Here is a 23,178-nt window from a genome sequence, read left to right as displayed (position 1 = left end):
GCACCAAATATGGCATAATCACTTTATTAGCTGTTTGAAAAATTATTGCTGATTGGACACCAAGATCATTGAAAAGCAGACATACAAGTTTAAACATCTCAGATTCATTTTTCCCATTATCAAGAGCCTAGCTGTAAGATATATATGCATATGTATCATATTATTTTGAAAGTAATGTTCAGTCAGTTTTGTTGTGTCTTTAGTAGATCAACACATTTTTGCAAACATTTTATTAACAACTACTTCAGCAATAAAAACAGCATAGAAAGCAAAAATCTTTATGGTGATAGTATCTGCCTCTGTACTCACGTTTACATCCATACTTGGTCAGTTCCTGGCAGTGTGCAGCTATTATAGGGAGTGTGGTCCATGAAACTGTACAGAATTCTTCCTCAGCCTTAGCCCAGCCCCAGATGATTCCTGCCTGGTAGGCAGCATGCTTTGCATGGTCCCTAAGGGCTGCACCTGATGATGGAATAGCTCTTCTCTCTCCATGCAAGGCTCACTTCTTACCTCATGAACTTGTTTAGTCATACATCACTATGACAAAGTGCTTTAGATGATGCAGGTCATCGTCAGACGCTTCAGACGGAGTCTAAGTTTAACAAAGGTTTTAATAATTTCATCACACATGTCCTTATGTCCGTAGGGTATTTGAAAGTAGAATGGGAGACAGAGCCTTCAGCTTTCAGGCCCCTCTTCTGTGAAACCAGCTCTCAGTCTGGATTTGGGAAATAGACACCCTCTCTACTTATAAAATTAGGCTCACAACGTTTCTTTTTGATTAAGCTAATAGTTATTGCTGGATCAGGTGATCCCTGAGCTTCCACAGTTTGTCTCTTGTCCTGTCTTATTCCCATCACTCCCAACTGGTCACGGCAGATGGCTTCCCTTCTCTAAGCCTGGTTCTGCCTGAGGTTTCTTCCTGTTAAAATTGAGTTTTTCCTTCCCACGGTCTACAATGCTATAATGAACACATTGGTGCCCTTTGCTTTAATGAATGAGCTACTGACGTCTAGTCAGAGTTGCATCTCTCGTATACCCCAGTGTCAGCCTCCTCTTGGCTGAGACAGCATCTAGGCACTTGGTACTTGTGATTGCTACAAGAGGCCCTCTTGTAGCAATCACTGGACTACTGATTGTGTCAGATTCACAAACCTTGTTGGCTAGCAACTTGAACAACTCTTTTTATTGCTTGATCTCTGAGAAAACAGGAGTTTATCTATGACTTTATACACCATCAATGTCAGAGCTATAAATGAAGTTCATCACATAATCTGGATCTTCTGTGTGCTTCCCTCACCTATTTTAGCCCACGAACCAATGTTGTTGACCAGGGTGTGCTGTGCACAGGTAACTTCTTGGGAGTCACAGATGACAGATAGTGGTGAGGACCAGTGTCAGTAGTTCATCCATGGGATGTGGCTGAATGCTGAAACAAAGGCACTGCTCCTACCTCCATGCCCCATTTACCCCGTGCAGTAGCGCTACTAGCCTAATAATATACCAGAAAAGTAAGCAAATGCTGCATGCTTCAAAACACAGAAATTGACACAAGATAATGAAAATCAGTAAATTATGTAGCAATTAAATGCAAAAACTACTTTTTCATGGGTCATATTGGCTGCCTTCTTGAAAAATGTGATTTTCATGTGGCTAATCAGAAAATATTATTATACAAGGGGCCAAATTGTACCGAATTTGGTGTTTGCATCACCATTGCATGATTTTGGATTTAATTTGATATTATCTGCTTCACAATTAGGGAAATATAGCATTTACCTTCTCAGATGATTATTTTGAACATATTCAACATGCAGACTTTCTAAATCAAAACTTTAGTCTGTCCATTTTTCCTGGTACACAGACTCCTTATAACAAACGATGCCAAAGTTTATTTATCCCTTTAGCCCAAAATTAGTTTAGTATTCAGAGAGAGTTTTTTAAATTTTATTTCAAATTAAATGTCATGAGACTTAAGAGACAACAAGCAGGATGCGTAATTACTAAAACCTCCTTCCACCTTCTTAGTAAATGCTTAAATTAGATGTTGGCATTATCATTATCATCATTATTATTACCAGGCGCTATGCCAAGTATTTAAGTATAATCAGTGTTGGGGAGTAACGGAATACATGTACCGCCGTTACGTATTTAAAATACAAAATATGAGTAACTGTATTCTGTTACAGTTACCGTTTAAAAAGGTGGTATTTAGAATACAATTACTTTGTTGAAATAAATGGATTACACGGCGGTACTTTCCTGTTTCATATTGTCGCGGGTCAGGACTGTTTGGGTTTTGTTTGACAGCTACGTTCTGTTGTTCCAGGCGGCAGCGTTACGGTTGCCATGGTTACAGGGTGATGCTCTCTCTCTCTGCGGGTTTCCTGGGTGAGAGAGGTCTTTTTGTTGTTGTTGTTGCTAAGCTAATAGGCAGAATGCTACAGGTATAGCTCTAAAGAATGTAGCATCATAGGCAGTGTAGTCCGTGCTGCAGGAAGAATGGACTGCCATACCCGTTATGTGTCTGTGAGCGAGGGAGGGAGAAAAAGGAAAAGTACGAGCTGTCATCGAGCAAAAACGGGAGCTGGAAGCATGTAAATATAATAATAACCACTGCAGCCAAGAAGAATGCCTGACGAGCCCAGTTGTAAGTAAGCTATTAAGACTCGACTGTACACCGTGTTCGTGTTTTCCTCCAAAAACACGTTCAAAGTTCCTTTGGAGCAGCCGTTCAACGCCTCTCTTTGTCTCTCGCAAGCAAAGTTGACCCAGACAACAAAGTAAAGCTATTTTTCGGCTACAGTTTCAGAACCCACCGTATTAGCCAGAGGTCCCTTTACTACGGTTCGGAGCCGCGGACCTTCAGTAACAGTAATAAATCACAGCAATAGTACATTCAATACTATTGCAGCAATAGTTGTAGCAGCATGATAATATATTAAGTAATCCAAAGTATTCAGAATACGTTACTCTCATTGAGTAACGTAACGGAATACGTTACAGAATACATTTTGGGGTATGTACATTTTAAAAGTAACCTTCCCAACACTGAGTATAATCCATCATACAGTATCGTTAAAAGCGGATTTGGTAGGTGCCAAAGTTATCATTCATTGTGACATCCAGCATCCACCCCACAGCCGTTGCTGAAATAAGAACAAGTCCTGCAACAGAACATTGTCTCCACTGAGCCCTGAGGGGTGTACTGTGAAGCACAAATGAGTTAGCAAGTTGTAACAAGCCTAAAGCCATAAAGGTGGCTCTCTTTTTACTGCGTTAGGTCACCATAGTAACTAAACACATAACCTGATTCAGAGTTATATTACATTTAAAATCAGCTGTAGGCACCACATCTCAACTGATTCCTTTCAAGACAACATGCTCCAAATTTGATTTTAGATTCTCTGCTTAAGGAATATGTTTATACTGTACTGATACCTCCAAAGGAAGCCTGCAGTAAAGTCACACAGCAAAGTTACAGCAGTGCAACATGCGCTGCATGGTCACAGGAATTTGCATGCATTCAGTTGGTGATGTAGAAAATTTTTACATGTTTTATGCTTGACCCTAATCTGCTACCAAGTCTGTTTTACACGGCTGGAATTACAGGAAATACGCACAACACAGGTCAGATAATATATCACTCTACTTGTAGGCTAGTTATCAAGGAGAATATCAACTAAGGAAAATCAACTTCACTGTGACCAGCTAAAATCTAAAGTGGTTTCCACATCTTCTTCATCATGTTATGGGATTGTGTCTGACATAAATGCGTTGTTGTTGTTGTTGTTGTTGTTGTTTTAAATGGATCCGTTTTGATGTTGTAATGTGGAGTGTTCATGTAAAAAGTAAAAGGTGTAGTAACATTTTGTCTCCTAGCATTGTTACCTATCACTCTTCTACTTTTACAGCTTTTTCTTTATAGACCTCTGTCTGCTGTTCTCCTGTCCCGATGTCTCTGTTGAAATGGGCGGCACTGAACTGATCCTTAAAAAGAAAAGTCAGCTGACATATCAGAGCTTGGCTATGTTGAGCTTGCTTTGTAGCACACGACTGTGGTGTCAACCTCACACAGGTGGTCTTAGATTATATAAAGAGACAGAAACACCTGAGACTGAAAGAACTATGCATAGTGCTCCAAGGTCACTGGAGTAACCTAAATGTCATGTGTATTGACTGATTCTGTTTTAAAGACAAAAAAGAATAGTGAGGCCAAATGTTGATTGTACTTTTTTATTCCACTTTGCATAGTTTAATTTATCTGCCTGAAAGCATTCTCACTTAATTTTTACTAACAAAACACTGTGAAACAATATTAATAGGTAATTTATTAAAAAGTATTTGCAGGGTTTTTTTTTTGCCGTTTGTGTGTTTTCATTTTTTGACTGTTGGATAAACAGATTTGTACTGAACTTGGTAGTTAGGCAACTAACAAATATTAGACTTTTTATATGCCCTTTCTTTGCCAAGCAGTTATCTATCAGGCTGGACCCGACATAATTCAGCATAGTTTGATTCTGTAGAATACTAACGACCCCAAGGTTCAGCTAGCGGGGCTAAGTAACTGGAAATCTTTAAAATATTGGTAATAAAACACAATGTAGATTATCAATATCCTTTAAATACTTCTGGTCATACCTCTTTTACCAAGTGCAAGCCTCGTCTTTAGCCTGATTAATTTTTCGGTGCTGTACTCTTGGCCTGTTCAGTGTTTTGTGGTTTGTTTGAAATGTAGGCTAGAGGGAGTTGACCCTGTTATCTGTCTGTCTTGCAGCTGCTCTGAGAGGGACCACCACACGAGATCTCTACGCTCACTTTGGTTTGGAACTGGATGACTGAACAAAAAGAGAAAATGAAAATAAAATGGTGAGGACGGTTCTTCTGACAAAGAAAACTGCAGGAAAAATAAGTTAAAGACCACAAACTTATTATAGATTTGATGTGCCCTTTTTTTCCTAGTTAACAATTTTGATAATGAAAGGACAGTGGGATTTTTCCATTATGCTGGCATGGTATTTAAAATAGTCTAGCTATTCAAACCTTTTTAGTGGGTTCATTCCAGTCTTTCAAGATCTCTCTGTGTGTACAAGGATGTAAATGCTGCTGAGGGTTAATTTAAATGTTTGAGCTTACCTAAATAGAACTAAAGTAAAGGCCTGTCTGTACTGGCTACTCAAATGGCAGTCGTTTTCTAACTTTGATTGTTTGGTTTGTTATTTACAGAAAAGATAAGAATACTGGAGTGTTAAACTGTACTACCAGTAAGTGACATGAATTTAATAAATGAGATGCTTAAATATCACAATTTATAAAGATACACCGTCTTTTTGTTTCAATTCACATCCTTCACCTAATTTAAGAAAGGGTACTGGGCAACTTTCACAGATATTTATGGTTTCCTGTCTGTCAGCACTTGAACTTCTGAAACACAAAAGCTCTGGTGGACTCAATGTACTGAAAAAAAGCATAGCATGCATAATACAATCTAAGAATCCGTGATAAGTGTCATCTGTTATCAAGAGTTTGACAACGCCTGTGATACTCTCATTAACTTGATTGGCATCTGTATTTGCTTGTGAAACTGAATGCACAATGGAAATATATCACTAGCAAGTCGAAGCTGGTCAAATTTTCTTGCCCTGATAATTGCATCTCTTTATCATTCAGCTAAGATCCCAAACACTAGTGTGTATGGGATAGCAGTATGATAATTGTGTTGTAAAACTTATCACCTTTTTGTGACTCCTTGGTATTACTACAGATCGAGTCCACTATTTGACCCAAGGTTACACTTAACATGTTTTTTGCAAGAGTTTCCAAACAAGTCTCTCCTTGTCAGGTCTCTCCGGGACCACGTCCTTTGTTGACCTGCACCAGTGGCTCTCAACGGCTTGCTATCGTAGACTTTTTGTAATCCACCCTGGTTATGCAGTGCAATTCAAGAGATGTCACGTTGCTAGTATAAGCACTGTGTAAAATGTCAACATCCTTGTGTTCTGCAAATGTAGACAACAGGACATTTCTTGGCTTGAAGTTGCAGCAGTCCGTAAAGCAAAAACAATTATTCACAATTATTCATGAGCCAACATGTAGTATAGAAATTGTTTGGTGCCAAAGTTTTATTGCAACACTTGAGAGCAATTCTGTCTGGCTCAGCAGTCGTACATTTAAGTATGTATGTGACATCTACGAGGAGTTCAAATAACTTAATGTTATTTTCAATCAACCTAGCCTTTGTACTGAAAAATGGCAAGTTACAGTTGTCATAGTAGATCCGAGTCCTCTCTGGCACACAGGACGGGTTAATCCTGTCGCTATTGTTCGAAAACCTGCCCTTCCTAATTCCACAGTCCTCCGGGAGCCCTGTGTTGACATACATAGGCTTAAAGAAAATTTCTAGCAGGTCGCAGCAGAGTAAAGAGTGAATGGCATAAAGAGGCGTACTCATTTTGCATCAGGGCCTTGTCACAACCGCGTTGAAACTGCTGCGCGTGCTGGCCTCGTTGACTGAGCTTGCTGGGCCACACCGCATTTCCTGAACCGCAAACACCCGCCTCTTGCCGGATATGACGTAGAAAAAGACGTACATTCGTGTTCTTGATTGGCTGTTGCACCCGTCCGTCAACTTTTATTCCTGATTCACTGATTTGACGCTGACGGCAGTGGGCGGGCGCAAGAAAGAAAATTATAAGGTCATTTGAATTACGCCTGCTAGTGAGCTTATCGGCTACAATGAAGCCAGTGATAATATAGATGATTATGACAATGAACGGATGATGATCGCGGGATCAAAGTCGACGGAGACTGCCAGGCGATTTCGAAGAAGGAGCAGCGGGTCGTTGTGATATTAACAAAGGGGGGGATCCCAGTGCTTGTGTCAGCCCGTGTGCGTTTCTCTGTCAAGCCGACCGAGCGGCGGTGAAGAGCGGAGGGAGGGAGAGAGTGGGAGGGGGGGCGACCAGGCTAGCCTGTAAGCCGATCAAGGTGGAATTGCACACAACGACTTTCACGTTTGGGATTTCTGCGCACCTGCATGCTGTGAAGGAGGTGCAAGGTATGTAAACGGAAATGGGTCCCGTTTATAATTCGCCAGAAGAAAGGAGAGAGGAGCAGCAGCGGCTCGTCATCTCCTTGTCAGCGATTAACCCGCTGACGGGACTCGGGGTGTCCGATGTTTACATTTGAGACGGCCATTTGTCCCCGACAAGCAAACCGTGCGATTACACCATATGCCTCATCTTCATCTCCTGAAAGAAGCTGCTCATGGTGTCACGCTGTCCGCTTCCTTTGAGCCGATGCGCACAATACGCTGCGCATCCTGTTTCCCTGGCGCGCCTGTTACCATGATAACCTACATCAGTTTGATGATTTTGGCCAACGTCGTTGCAATAAAAAAGCCCTCGTCTGAAATGCACATGGCATGGTTAGTGAGATGTAACCTTGCCAACAGTGGGTTGAGCCTTCCCCCTGTCGTTGCCACAGCCTCTACCGCAATGCTACGCGCCATGTAAATTTCCGGTTTCGGCATCAGCGAATGATGAAGCTCTTTTCTTACCGGGAAGTGGCCGGCCACCTCTCCTCTTAATGCATCTCTTTCCCTCGAACCCATCACGTCGATCTGTTTGAGGTTCAGGGTAATGTAATCGTCCACACAGAGCTCTCCTCTGTGCTTGTTTATATTTTAGCAGTGGAGTTATTTAATTTGCATGATGGAACCAACATCATCACAATTACAGCCAGATGTATGGATGCATTGAGGGGGCGTTATAAAATGGCCTTTTGATGATGATGAACTGAAATCAATCATCTCTATAAGTATTGTGCTTAAAGGCTATTTAAAAAATAACAAACATGGGTGTCAAGATATCATTTACTGTTTAGGCTTATCTTCCTGGCTGTATCAGGTGGCATCTGGGAAACTGTGTCAGCATGTGCTGTCTGCTGTCACTTTAGACTGTTTGCTGTGAATTCAGAACAGAGCCTTTAGGCTTCTTTTTGTTTTCTCCTTCAAGCAAGAAGAGAAAATTTAAGGGTTCCACCCAGCTTAACACATTTTATAAATGTTTTACAATCTTATCTGTAATACCCAGAGGTCACCCAAGACTCTAAATTTCCACTATTTCAAATGGTAACCCTTCACCGCAACTTCAGTCTACCAGAGCTGACTCAGTGGATTGAAATGGACTGCAGATATGTAAACAAAACCATAGACCATAACATTGTTAAGGCGTTGAGTCGTTTACGTATCTAAGGAAGTGGATTCAAAAATTCTGTTTGCTCATATAACGTGCACGTAACCTTTCAGTCATTTGGCCTGAAATGTTTGTGATCAGTAGATACAGAAGGGGCTGGAAGACCCTTCTGTATCTATTTATATGTGTGTGCATTCTTTCAGGATGATGCGTCTAGCATGCTGCACTGCCCTGCTTTTTGTGTTGAGGCTGCTGGTGGGCTTGCCCTGGTACCAGGTTCTTCCAGCCATCCTGATCTTCTATCTGGGAAGTGGAGGATGGAACTTCCTGGATATCTTTGCCAAAACAGTTGGCAGAGACTTACAGTAAGCATTGGAATTATGTTTGTTTGCTAAATGCAAAATCATAAAATTGGACCATAGATGCATTATGTCTTCCAAATCATTTGGCATGAGCTATGTCACTTTTAACTGTGACCCAGTGGCCAATTTCCTGTAGTTTTGGCTCTGAAATTCAGACATAGAGTTAAATGTGACCTCAATAGTCACACAGTACTAAATCTGCAAAAACAGGTAAAATCCATGCAGATAAATTCTCATCGTCACCACATAATTGTCACAAACAAGGGTTAGTTCCTAAGCCCTTGTTAAGAGCTGGCTAGATATTCTTTCTGTACCTGTTTCTAAACACGCAATCTCAAATATTTAAGACAAAAGGTCCAGAGTACAGAGAAAATGGTAGGAGCAAATGTTTTAAGTGGCATACCTAAAGCCGGTATTTACAAGTGGAAACTGGCATTGTAGTTGGTTTGAAGTTAACTTCCTTTTTTCCTCAATAGCTGCAGTAATCTTAAAACAGGAAATTGTAAATTATCTCTTTAGGGGAACAGCGACACAATAATCTACCCATTAGGGATTACTGCCATTCAGGGACCCATTATATACAAAGGTCACCCAGTTTTCTCATGATTAGAGTCACTAAGGCATTAGAAATAAATAGGCTATAGTTTTATAATGGGTACTGTTCTTAAGCAATATATCTGTATGAGTAAGAAAAGGCATAAGAAAAGAAAGTAATTAGCCTCAACTAGCTGTGCAACAATAAATGCTTATCTAGACCATCATGAAATAACTCTCTTATGTAATGATAAGCGTATTGTCGCTACCTCACTGTAGCCAAGAAGTACTTTGGCTTATTGGTTTTTTATGACATTTCTGTAATTATTCACTGCTCAGGAGATTGCACACTACCTTTGTACCACAAATGTAAAGTGCTGAGAATTGCCATTCACGCATAATTTGACCTTGTGGGCCTCCAAGCCATATCTGTTAAAATATTTTATGCTTTGTAATGTGGTTTGGATACAGTTCGCAATACATTCAAGTACAGATTCTTTAAAAGGTGGTTTATGTATTTTTGCAAAAGGGAATTTGGTGGCTCGTTAGACAAATGTTTGTTGCCAAAAGACAGGATACATCAAGTTGTCTTTGTTCATTTCTCAGATGTATTGATACATGGTGTGGATTTAAGCAGATGAGCTGCAAATGTTAATGCTAATATTTAAAAAAAAAAAGAAAGTGCAGTGTAATGATCTCAGAGCTGGAAAAATAACAGCAAATTATGAACAGTGAAATGGCTAATGTTGCTGGGAATCATTAAGTTATTTGTTCTCTTACAGTAATGTTTTCTTTTGCTCCTTCAGTGCAGCCAGTGTTTTACTGCGGGTGAAACTGAACGTCAGGCGCCACCTCAGAGAGAAGAACACTATTCCCAAGATCTTTGCTGAAACGGTGCACCGTCATGGGGACAAAACAGCGCTCATCTTCGAGGGCACTGGGGAGAGATGGACTTTCCGACAGTTGGATGAATACTCCAACAGAGTGGCTAACCTGCTACTGGAAAGAGGCTTTAAGGTAGATGTACAACACAATAAAGCTTCATTAAAAGCAATTAAGCAAAAGCAAATCTTTTTAAAGTTATATTACTGTCTTTTTTTGTTTTTGTTTCTGTCATTAGGAAGGTGATGTGGTGGCCCTTTTCATGGAGAACAGATCGCAGTACGTGGGCATATGGTTGGGCATGGCTAAAATTGGAGTAGAAGCAGCTCTCATCAACTTCAATTTAAGACTAGATGCTTTGGTCCACTGTGTCACCATCTCCAATGCCAAGGCTGTGATCTTTGGTTCAGAGCTAACTGATGGTAAGAGCAAAGAGGGCAGATGAAAGTTGGATAGATTCGAAAGTTAGACGAGAAAGCTGAGGCATAACAGTCTGTACAGCATCGTCATATGCTGATGAATGCTGTTCTGGTTCCTGTGCAATAAGAGAGGTGAGTGGTGAGGGGAGACAGCCACAGAGGTCATAAAGACAAATGGGTTTTGGAGGAGGTGTTTCTTCAGTATCAGCCAGTAAAGCTTTAAATGACTGATAAACACAAAGAAGGGATAAGGTAATGAGGGAGGGACTGCCACTAGTCTGCAGTGTCCAAGGTCTGAGCTCTGCAGAGAAATGTGTTGCATGATAGGAGGCAGATAAAAGGCAGAATCACTGTGACATAGACACGTCTGATAGTACAGTGTTCAGGTCAAATCAACTCAGGGTTATGGTTTTTGTTAGGGGCTAGATCAAACCATTACACACTGTTTTAAAATCATGTTGGTTTTTATACATCATCAAACATCATTGAAACAAATATATTGTTTCAATTAAATTAATTACAGCACCCAAAAAAATAAATTGTGCATATTCCTCCTAGGTTACACCAGCCTTGACATTATATCTGAAATACTGTCAAATAGATAAAACAAATGAAAAAGTCATTTTCACTTTCCAGTAAGATTAGGATTGTAGTGAGTATTAAATTAAATGCCATATCATCATATTTGTGTGTTTTGTATGTTTGACATTGCGTGAATTAACTCTCATTTTGCTCACTCTACAAACCTGCAAACATGCCTTTGTATTACCTGAGCTTGAACTCTCATTATCTAAAACTGCCACAGCTCGGTAGGATGGTCAAGTATTATTTGTAGATGTAATTCACTCTCTTCTTGGTGCCTTCTTGGGTCCCTGCCCAATATGGAAAGCCCTGATCTCAACAGCTATAAAGAGTGAATGGTTTTTGAGCTGGTCACTCTGAGATCAAGGGAATAGGCTCTGTACTGGGTAATGGATTTTTAGTGTGTTTTATGCCTTTAAGTAATTGGAAACACAGCTCTTTTACAGAATAGGTCAAAATTCAAGCTACTAGCTTTAGTGCCTAGGCATGACATAAGGCTTTTGGATCTTTTTTCCCCTCAGGTAAAATACGAGAGCCGTTTCAATTTGTTGTTTCCCTTTTTTTGCCTGATTCACTTCCTTTCACATTTTTTTGTGACACTGTACCTCAATATGCTTTCTCTATAAACATTTCAAGTTATTTTAACCTTTAACCATTCGTATATATTGTATTTTACACCACTCTCTATACTCTTTGTTTTGTCATTGATTAAAGTTTGCAAATGATGCGAGCTGTCTTGTATTTAAATGTTGAACAATGTGCAGCTGTCTTGTGATAAGGATATGTGAAATGTATTTGATGTATTTGAATTTGTTTCTGTTACTCACAGCTGTGTCTGAAGTCCATAGTTCAATGGGGAAGGCAGTGCAGATGTTTTGCTCTGGAGACTGGGATCCCAAACGAGTCCCACAGGGAACAGAGTGCCTCGAGCCCCTGGTGGCTGGTGCCCCTTCTCATCTACCCCCTCGGCCAGATCGCAGCTTCATAGGTAAAAGCACCGTGTCCATGAGATCTCACAACCATTCAGGATCTAAAATTTTCTTTTTTTGGTTTAAAGTGATATCTTCCTGCAGGTCAAGAAAAATGTCACTGAACAATGCTGAATAATGATTTTTCTGGTTAGCAGTCATAAAATTATGAAAAAATCCTAGCACCAACTCTAACTAAAACAACATACCAATTTCAGAAAGCTATTTGTTTGCATTTTTGTCTCTCTAGCTGCACTGACTACTTGGCAGGTGTCGAGTAATATTTTTGGGTCCAAGGAATGACTCACAGTCATGTGAAATCAAATTTCTAAACTTATATTGACAAAAAAACAACTTCCACTGAAGCGAATTGTCAAGAATGTCACTTTTTTCTGTTTGATATATTTCTTACCACAAAAAAGACAGACCCTTTTAACTATTTCTTCACATAATGCACTATATGTTCATTAAATGAAAAATTTGTGTAATTAATAATACAATGAGCACAGGCAAGTAAGAGTTATACCTATCATTAATCATCTTCCTTTGTTTTATTTTGATAGATTTAGGGATTTACTGATGACTTGTCACGAGGCAACTAAAAGTATTGCCTTTTTAAGACAGTGCAAAAGGGAAAAAAAAATGGAATCCACAATGTTCACAATCAAGTCATGTCATACTGCTTTTTTCTGTCTCCATGCTTCAGTTCTGTAACTTAAAAAAGGACTTTATAATTAAAACTGTGAATATTCCTGTAAATAGAGATGAAAGGTGAGTATTTACCCTCCTGCAAAACTAATCAAAAGTGAGGACTCAGCAGTAAATTAAAAGTAAACATTTAAACTAAGCATAAATGTATAAGTATAAGCACTCAAGCACATGATAAACCCACTCATACCAGATTCTGCTATTGTCGTACTCTCACTGTGCTGTTTTCAGATCGCCTGTTCTACATCTACACATCAGGAACCACTGGGATGCCTAAAGCAGCTATTGTTGTGCACAGCAGGTAGGAAGGAGGCAAACAGACACACAGGAATGCAGCTGTTCTCTTTGTTGATCCATGTAGCTTTCATGTAAAGAACAAGCAGTGTTGTTAAAAAGTGAGAGGAATAAATAAAACTAAATGCTTTTGTATTTGCTCATTTGACTTTTTTCTCTTTTTGTTCATCACCCTGCCCTGGTGTTCAGGTACTATCGCATGGCAGCTTTGGTGTATTATGGCTTTAGGATGACATCAGATGATGTATTGTATGATTGCCTTCCACTTTACCACTCTGCAGGTATGTCTGTTAAAAGAACATAAAAGGGTAGGAGGTGTTTTAATCTACGAATGAGTTTGAGTGTTTCCTCCAAAGTTTGATTAATACATTATTCAGAAAATCGTTGCTTTTTTCTTGGTTTAAACAAAACTGTGTCAGTAAAGACCTCCAAAAGGGAAGAAACTCATTCACCACCTGTAATCGTTTAAAACAGCTGACAAGAGGAATGTTTTAAGACCATAAACATATAAAAGAGAACAAACCCCAACAAATATTTTCATTTAATCACCCCAAAATAATGAAATATAAATAAATGTAAGAAATTGATGTTCTACAAAAGGCAGCCACTAAATGAACAAATGTGAGCAAAACTAAATTTAACAGCCAATAATATTACTGCTAGTTTGAGGACTGAGGTGTTTGATCAAAATAGTTTTGCTGCAATCCAGCGGAAAATGTGAGAGGAGTCAATGCCAAACACTATGCTGCATCTCTGTTTATTTGCTTTTAAGTACATTAAAAGTGGAAAATATTTTGTATGTAATGTTTCCATCAGTTGTTAGTGGGATACTTCTTAATAGCAAGCACCCACTTCACAGTATTATTTGCGCTGTTTGTGCTCTTGACCATGAAATCAAAATGTTACGATGCTTTTATAAGGTGTTAAAGTTTTAAAAAATAAAGGTAATTTCAGCAAATTGCTAGGTGATTGCAAAACAACATGACTATGATGATTGTAATATCATGTATAAGAAGGTCATTTTAACCTGTTGCTAGGTGGTTGCTAGGCAACATGACAACATCTTAATGAAATAAAATCTAATAAGAACCTTCAGGCAGTAAGATGTGCCAAGTTTCAAGTTTGGGTCATCACCCTGTGATTGTGTGGGAGGAGTTGGTGGATAATAAAAACAAACATAGATGTAAATTTTGTCTATTACAGTAAGATACTTATTATAACTCTTCAAACTTGGAGAGACTTCACTAGTTCATGTTTTCTTACTACAATGTTGTGTTGTAATTTTTGCAGATAGAAAAATTAGTTATAAAAGGCCAGTTTGCAAATGCTAATATGTCAACCATCACTAACTGTTAGTTAACATTGTTCAGTTTTCTGGAACGTAGATAGCGATATCTACGTTCATCTGATAATTGCTTTGGTTTAAACAGTTTTTGCTTATGCTTTTTTTTTTGTTGTTTTTTTAAAGGAAACATTGTGGGAGTTGGCCAGTGCCTAATACACGGCATGACTGTAGTCATCAGAAAGAAGTTCTCTGCCTCACGGTTCTGGGATGACTGTGTCAAATATAACTGCACGGTAAGCATGTTGCACAGTCAGGTGAAAAACAAACTGCATCCTCTTTCACTTCTAAAGTTTCATATACCATGAAATAATTTTTAAAAATCTGTTCCTTTCCAAGTCTTATCATTATGTAGATGCAACCTGAGATGACACAACGCAGGACACATTGACACATCACCATGTCATTATTTATTTAACAGAAACTTAGCCAAAATGCAAAAGGTTAGTTTAAAAACTAACCATGATTCACTAGCTTGTAGAACCACCTTTAACAGCAATAACTTTAAAGTAATCGTTTTCTGTATGACTTTATTAGTTTCTCACATTGTTCTGAAAGAATTTTGGCTCACTCTTGTTCACAGCGTTACTTTAGTTCATTGAGGTTTGCAGGCATTCGTGTGCGGCTCTGTTATGGTCGTACCACAGCATTTCAGTGAGGTTGAACCAGTTTTGGCCAAGCATTAGCTTTCAGACATTTAGTTTCATATTTGACTCTAAAATACTTTGCTTTACAGAAGAGTTCATGACTGAGTCAGTGACTGCAAGGTGCTCAGGTCCCGTGGCTGCAAAACAAGCCAACATCGTCATCCCTCAAAAATTAATGTGAGGTGTTTGTCGCTGTGGCATTATGGCCAAACACTGGAGACATGATGGTCTCATCTGTTTAAAGCACACTGGTCAGGAAGTTTTGATGATTTTTCAGAAGCAACATTGCAAAACTAAACCGTGCTGCTATATTCTTTATAGGGAGAAAAGACTTTTTCCTGGCAATGTTTCCAAACAAGCCATACTGCGCAGTCTTTTTCGAAATGCACTGTCATGACGTTTAATATTTCACATGCTAACCAAGGCTTGTAGAGTCTGAGATGTAGCTCTTTGGTTTTTTGCAGTTACTTTGAGCATTCACAGTCTGACCTTTGAGTAGATTTGCTGGAACATCCACTCCTGGAAAGATTGGCAAATGTCATGAATGTCTTCCACTATAATCTTTCTTACTTTATAATGACGGACTGAAAACTATTTAGAAATAGCCTTTTAACCATTCCCAGGTTGATATGTGGGTAACAATTGCTTCTCTAAGATCATTGTTCATGTCTTTCCTCCTTGACTTTGTGTTAAGACATGCCTGACTGTTCCAGACCAGGAAACTATTAAAACTTCTACTTTTATATAGGTGCTCAAACTTGGTGATGACCAATTCATCAATTGCATTTGATTAGCAGCACTCTGCTGCTTCTTACGTAAGGGCATACTGAGTTTTTCACAGCACTGCTTAGTTTTTTGTTACATAAAGTTAAACGGTAATGAGTTGATGACCATCTGATGTTTTATTTAATAAATGAAGCTAATATGAAGATTTGCTGAGGACAAGAAGATTTTCTATTGTTATCTCCTGCTACATGAAGCCTTAAAACTGAAACAGTGTGTCCCTGTCCCAGATTTGATTTATTAGGTACAACACAGTAGCACATTACACCTCCTACCCTTTTTGAGAATATGTCTTTATATCATGTCATTTTCAGTAAAAATCCTTTAAAGATATCAATTCTTTGTCCAACCATTGTATGTTTGCTGTAAAGCCATTAAGCAGTCTTTTTTTTTTTTTTTTTTTTAACTTTTGTCTCATTACTGATTGTTTTTATTCCCACTGTCCTCCAGATTGTGCAGTACATTGGAGAAATCTGCCGGTATCTACTGAACCAGCCAGTTCGTGACACAGAGCAACAGCACCGTGTGCGCATGGCACTGGGAAACGGCCTGCGTCAGTCCATATGGGAGGAATTCATGAACCGCTTCAACATTTCACAGATTGCAGAGTTTTATGGAGCCACAGAGTGCAATTGCAGTCTGGGCAACTTTGATAACAAGGTAGGAACATGTCTCCCAAAAAAAACTGGTGATGTTGAACTGGCAAGATTTAATTTCATTATGAATCCAAATGTTTAAAATGGCATCACTGTGGTAAAGTATTGTCTTTTAGAATCCCAAAGTCTGCTTAATTAATCAAGTTGCATAATTGTTTTTGTTTTCATTAATGCTCTAAGGTCACAATATTAAACATAACAGCACCTTGTAAGCTGCTGTAATACAGTTAGGTCTATATATATTTGGACACTGACGCAAGCTTTGTTATTTTTATCTGTTTACTAATAGATATTACAATTATAGTTAGTTATAGTTATAGACTCCCAGCTTTCTTTTGAGGGTATCCACATTTCCACATAGCCACTGTCTTTTTAAAGGGACCAAAAGTAATTGGACAATTGACTGAAAGGCTAGTTCATTGGCAGGTGTGGGCCAATGAAATAGCCTTTGTCATGTCATTATCAATTAAGCAGATAAAACGCCTGGAGTTGATTTGAGGTGTGGTGATTCCATTAGGGAGATTTTGCTGTGAACATACAACATGTGGTCAAAGGTGCTCTCCATGCAAGCCATCTGTAAGTGGCAAAAACAGAAAAAACACATCGGAGAAATTGCTGCAATATTAGAAATAGCAAAAACAGTTTGATACATCCTGAGAAAGAAATCAGTGGTGAACTCAACAATGCAAAAAGACCTGGACACACACACAAGACAGAATCATTTCCATGGTGAAAAGAAATCCCTTCACAACAGCAAACCAAGTGAACAACACTCTCCAGGAGGTAGGCATATCAATATCCAAGTCATAAACGAAAGACTGCATGAAAGTAAATACAGAGGATTCACTACAAGGTGCAAGCCACTCTTAAACCTCAAGAATAGATAGGACTTTGTTAAAAAAAAAAGTCAATAAAAAATCATTTTTTAAAAACTAGCGGAGTTCTGGAAAAACATTCTTTGGAAGGATGAAATCAAGATCAACCTCTACCAGAACGATGGCAAGAAGAAAGTATGGAGAAGGTGTGGAACAGCTCATGATCCAAAGCAACCACATTATCTGTAAAACACAGCGGAGGCAGTGTGATGGCTTGGGCGTGCATGGCTGCCAGTGGCACTGGGACACTAGTGATGATGTGACAGAGGACAGAAGCAGCCGAATGAATTTTGAGGCGTTCAGAGGCATACTGTCTGTTCAAATCCCGCTAAATGCACTAAAATTGATTGGGTGGTGTTTCATAATAGAGATGGACAGTGACCCAAAACATACAGCTAAAGCAACCCAAAGAAGTGGAATATTTTTGGATGGCCAATTCTGATCTTAATCCAGTTGCGCATGCAATTCACTTGTTGAAGACTAAAGTTTGGACAGAAAGGTCCACAAACAAATGACAGTAAAGGTCTGGCAGAGCACTAAAAAGGAGGAAACCCAGCATCTGGTGATATCTGTGACTTCAAGATTTCAGGCTGTCATTGCCAGCAAAGGGTTTTTAACCAAGTACTGGAAATGAACATTTTATTTTCAGTTATTTATTTGTTTGATTACTTTTGAGCCCCTTAAATGAAGGGGGGTTAAAATTCTTTAGTTCCTCACATTTTTTTATGCAATATTTATATTCAGCCCACAGAATTAAAGCTAAATGTCTCAAGTTCAACTGCATCTGAGTTGTTACATTTAAATTCATTGTGTCAACGTACAGAACTAAAATGAGAAAAATATTTATGGACCTAACTGTATGTGTGCCTTTCATTGTCCTCACCATACTGATAGATTTGTGGTTGCTGCTCTTTGTCTTTGCATCAGATGGGAGCGTGCGGCTTCAACAGTCAGATTCTACCCTTCATCTACCCCATCAGACTGGTGAGGGTTGATGAAGAGACCATGGAGCTAATTAGGGGACCTGATGGTGTCTGTATTCCTTGTAAACCTGGTGGGTTTACAGCCTACTTGTACCAAACATCTCTTTTAACCCTAACAAGTTCAAAATAAGTTTACAATGTTATTTTTAAGTAGCAATAAACACCTTGTGTAGATCCACAGCTCATACATTCCCATAAAAATGGTGCATGTTTCTTTATTAACTAAAGATGAAATGTCATCTGTATTTTTAGCAGTAATACTTTGTAGGTTTCTAAACACTAAGGGTCAGCTGACTGATAGTGTTAAAACAAAGCTAGAGTAGTTTACTCATCAGAAAGGCTGTGACCGCTCAGAATTATAGTATGGCACTGTGTTTATAATCTGTGTGTTAAACTTTCCAGAATACATAATATGCATAAGCTGTCTTATTTAAGCTCCTTGGGGGCTCCAAAAAGACTAATGTTCCTTATCTCTTTCTCATTCAAGGTGAGCCTGGACAGCTTGTTGGCAGAATCATTCAGAATGACCCTCTACGTAGGTTTGACGGCTACGTCAGCCAAACAGCAACTGACAAGAAGATTGCTCATAGTGTGTTTAAGAAGGGAGATAGTGCCTATCTGTCAGGTTGGCGCACTTAGCCACACACACATATTGAGTAGTTTACCGTATGCCATTATGACTGAATGAACTGAATACTGAATCATTTCCTTCTCACTAGGTGATGTGCTGATCATGGATAAGTATGGCCACATGTACTTCAAAGACCGAACAGGAGACACTTTCCGCTGGAAAGGAGAGAATGTCTCAACGACCGAGGTGGAAGGAACTCTAAGCAGACTCCTAGATATGAAGGATGTCGTTGTGTATGGAGTGGAAGTACCAGGTAATATCTTGGAATTTCTGTTTTTGTTTTGTTTTTTTATACTTGTCATTAACATCCTGGGTAATACATAAATGTTGGCTAATCAGACACACTGGCTGTTTATATGATATATTATATGATATACCTTAATTTTAACCGAAGAGGAAGCTTAGAGTCATTTAGAAATCTTTGCTTGGAGCTACGCTTGCTGGATAAACTGACATTTAATGCCCAGCAAACCCAGGATGGTAAACATTTTGAGTTTATTTCTTAGAATAAAACATGTTTTTTGTGCACAATTTCTTATTAATAAGTATTATCTCACGTTTTAAATGAAGTCTCAATTCGTTAGTAAATGTGTAAATGAAATGGACAAGTGCAGCGTATATAAATTAAGTATACCGAGCAACAGAGCAGGGCGATGTGACCAAAACTATTTATCAGGATATACATTTGAAAATTTGCGATCACAATATAACTGACGATATAATTGACACTAGACAAAATACTTTACAACTCCACAACTTGATTAGTGCAAAAAAAAAAACATCAATGTATTTTCACTTAAACAAGCAGTTGTTTTATGTGCATTAAAGTTATATAAAAAATTAACAGTGCAAATGCAAATTCCTTAGTGACAGTTTAACCAAAAGGCATTTCCAGTGGAAATTGGCCGACATATCCTCAGCATAACCGTGTATAATATCCACAAAACTTAAAAAGAGGTTATACACACACAATACAGTAATATTATGTTGAAGCACAGTACTTATCACTCCGCGAAGCTCTTGCCTATGATAGCTGTAATGCTCCGACAATCCATCAAGCGTTGCGGTTTGTAGCTTAGCAAAGTCGTACTGAAACATTTGACAGATTTTCGAGCGCCGTGTACCACATAAAATCGTTTCGAGGTCAGTAAACACAACCAGAATTCATACATAAGGCACACGGGATTATAAGGGGCACTGTCAGTTTCAGAAAAATCAAAGGATTGATTTTAAGTGTGCCGTATTTTCCACAAAACAAGGTAATAACGACGGCCCGCTAACATGCTCTACCAAAAATAGTGCTTTGTTGTGTACCTGATGGATGAAAGCTAAACCAGTTCCACACCACTGAAGTTGCAGTATTTTTACAAACCAATTCTGGTTCATTCCTTTCATTTAACGATCCACTTTCGCTCTTCTCATTCTGCGTCGCCGCCAAAGGCACTGCGCATGCGCGTTTTACCCATGTTCTATCGCGATATTTCATTTTCCTATCGTTGCCCAACATTACACCGGTATTACTGTGAACGGTATGATATAGCCCAGCCCTACCGAGCAACACCGTGAGGTTTTTTGTTTTTGTTTTTTCCTTCATGCAAGAACCACACTGTGCTTAGCTCTATAGTTGTCACAGATGTAATGTCTTGGCTTGCTCTTGGCCTAAAATTATAGATACGTATAAACACACACGGGTGTGTGTGTGTGTGTATATATATATATATATATATATATATATATACACACACACACACGTATATGTATATATTCGGTGTTTTGAACAAGTCTGAGGCTCCAATTTCCACTCACTCTAATACAGTTATACTTCCCCAAAGTCAAAATGTGTTTGGTTCCTGTTGCACAGTGACAAAGAAGGTATATGAAGGCTATACTGGCACAGCAGTAAAAACACAAACATATAAGCATGCTATTTTTCAAAGAGATGTTACTTTTGTGCAGGAAGACAATGTATAAAGTCAGTTAGTGGTGTCAATATAATAAAAGCTGAATGTTGACTGCCAGACGGGCCTCATCTACCGTACAAAGCTGAAGCTTCTGTGATGCTCTGGTGCTATATGAAAGGGAGAAATACAAGTGGGATACTGTGTAAACAAAGGTTCTCCACAAGGCTTTTGGTCTCATTGCACAAACATGACCTGAACTTCATCCTCAGCTGGCACTAGAATTCCTCCTCTGACCTGCCTGCATCTGTGTGCACAGGAGCAGAGGGAAAGGCTGGAATGGCAGCCATTGCCGATCCATCTCACTCCACTAACCTGGAGAAGTTTGTGAAAGACATGGAGAAGGCTCTCCCTCCATATGCCAGACCTGTCTTCCTCCGCTTCCTCCCAGAGGTCAACAAGACAGGTAAAAATGACTTCAACCAAATATTGATATTTTGCATAAGAAAGGAAGCACATTTCTTTGTTTACTTTACAGAATGCTTCAATAGCTTTTGAAGTGCCGTCTGAGTCTTAAACTTTCTCAGCCACTTCCATAGTTTTTTCAGTTAACTAGAAGTTTTTTTTTCTGCTCCCTCTTAGTCTTCAATGGGGAAATTGTATATTGTAATCTAATTTCTACCTTACAGCAAGTTTTTGATCACTTTGAGTCCATGCAACAAATTATATTTTGCTTTGTTGACACTTTTTTTTTTAAATCATCACAAAACTGTGTGTTTCAGTACTTTGAATATCTCCAGTTTTGTTCTTCAGTGTAGAATAGAGTAGGTATATCTCAACTTTAGATAGTATTATAGTTTCATAAAACATACATTTGATGTATTTTATAAATACAGCAGATTTCATAAGAGAAAAACTAGCATTGATGGCAGTACTTCGATTAAAGAGCATTGTTTGGCAAGCAAATCTCTCTACACATTCTCTTTCTGTGTATCTCTCTTAGGTACTTTTAAGTTTCAGAAGACAGAGTTGCGTCGGGACAGCTTTGATCCCAGCGCAGTGTCAGGCAGACTGTACTTCCTGGATTCCAGCAAAGGGCGCTACGTGCAGCTGGACGAGGAGCTGTACCGCTCCATTCTGTCAGGGAAATGCAAATTGTGATGACCAGGCTGACCACTACATCAACACACACACACATACTTGCGCACACACACACTTTCACACACAAATACAGAAGACAATATATGTGACCAAATTAGAAGATTTTGTCCCCTTAGTCACAAAAATAATACATTACAATAAAGAAGAGAATAGCCATATACAGGTCAACACACACACGTATTCCCAAAACCACTTTGCTCTTTAACATCCTTAATAACAGACTGATGCACGTCACGCCCAAAAACACACACTCCACTCTGCCCGTCGCTCCTGAATACTCCTCAACAACTTCTCTCGCTACCTCAGCAAACAAAGAGAGAGGCACAAACCTAGAAAGCAGGTCTGCTTGGTGACTTGAAGCCACCCTTCATAACCACGCACTCCCTCGCCCACCAACAGATCTCATACACTCCCACCTGTAAACGCTGGTCCATTAAACCACAGGTTATTGCTGGCATGAAGGAGGAGCAAGAGGAGAGGGATAGGCTGCCTAGCATCCAGGATGCAAAAACTTGACACTCCAGATAAACACAGACTTAAAGGATGCTGATGAAGAACATGGATTAAGTACATTAAATATGTGAGATAACAGAGGGACCTACTTGGACCTAAACTATCTCTCTGTTCATTGTTCTGTTAGTGAGATTGTTTTGTGACAGACTGAAGCTACTGCTGTCGACTTAACCTGCACAATTAGCCAGTAGTGATAAACATGTGGAATAGCTACATACGTCCTGTTTTAGGTCAAATGTATCAAAGTATTTCCTTTAACTCTCAGCTCTTTGTCTTTTCTTTTCCATTCCTGTTGTATTACAGCAAATCCAAAGGCTTTCTTTCTTTGCTTTTTAAAGACCAACATATTTGACCTGTAACAGAAGTAAAAACAAAGTCCAGTGGTTGAAGGTGTAAATAGGGCTCTAGCAATTGCAGTGCAATAATTATCCACATTGGAAATGAAGAAAAACAAAGCTTTGTATTTAAATGTCTGAGATACACCAAATATATTTAAGTTGTAGTTTCTACATATTTAAGAAAATACAGACATTAATTTATTTTGTTAAAGTCTTTCTGTTGTCTTTTTTCTGCTTTGTGTGTATCCAAATCTGTGCTTCAATGGCTTGGGGAGTCCTCCTTATATCAGCTGTTAAAACACAAAGTCATGTGATCAGACTGATTCAACCCTGGACTAAATACATAGAGCTATTTCCACAAACAGGACTTGTTCACATACTGAGCACGAGTCCAGTATTGCTGT

At 39.0% G+C, this 23,178-nt stretch overlaps 2 protein-coding genes across 5 annotated transcripts in view; both read left to right on the top strand.

The window, feature by feature from the left end:
* The window catches only part of swi5 (SWI5 homologous recombination repair protein), a 17,257-nt gene extending 12,385 nt beyond the window's left edge, over window positions 1–4,872 (top strand). The window contains exon 5 of the mRNA XM_085164624.1: window positions 4,781–4,872. Coding sequence (XP_085020750.1) covers window positions 4,781–4,845 — 65 coding nt within the window. The 3' untranslated portion in view covers window positions 4,846–4,872. The remainder of the gene's footprint in view (window positions 1–4,780) is intronic.
* slc27a4 (solute carrier family 27 member 4) lies at window positions 4,670–23,178 on the top strand. Of its 4 annotated transcripts, XM_085164603.1 has the most exons (15): window positions 4,670–4,872; window positions 5,230–5,267; window positions 8,402–8,563; window positions 9,901–10,111; window positions 10,215–10,398; window positions 11,807–11,965; window positions 12,885–12,954; window positions 13,137–13,228; window positions 14,416–14,525; window positions 16,170–16,379; window positions 18,178–18,304; window positions 18,721–18,858; window positions 18,953–19,117; window positions 21,082–21,228; window positions 21,766–23,178. In XM_085164603.1, exons 3-15 carry the CDS (start codon window positions 8,403–8,405, stop codon window positions 21,921–21,923), a joined length of 1,932 nt encoding a protein of 643 aa, XP_085020729.1. In that variant the 5' UTR covers window positions 4,670–4,872; window positions 5,230–5,267; window position 8,402; the 3' UTR covers window positions 21,924–23,178. The 4 variants fall into 4 exon arrangements, with proteins under 4 accessions (XP_085020729.1, XP_085020727.1, XP_085020726.1 ...); XM_085164601.1 differs by lacking the exons at window positions 4,670–4,872; window positions 5,230–5,267 and adding an exon at window positions 6,715–7,060; XM_085164600.1 differs by lacking the exons at window positions 4,670–4,872; window positions 5,230–5,267 and adding an exon at window positions 7,103–7,429.

The sequence above is a fragment of the Neolamprologus multifasciatus genome, chromosome 7, assembly GCF_963576455.1.
Source record: "Neolamprologus multifasciatus chromosome 7, fNeoMul1.2, whole genome shotgun sequence".
NCBI lineage: Eukaryota > Metazoa > Chordata > Actinopteri > Cichliformes > Cichlidae > Neolamprologus > Neolamprologus multifasciatus.
This window is presented reverse-complemented; position numbering and strand designations above follow the sequence as displayed.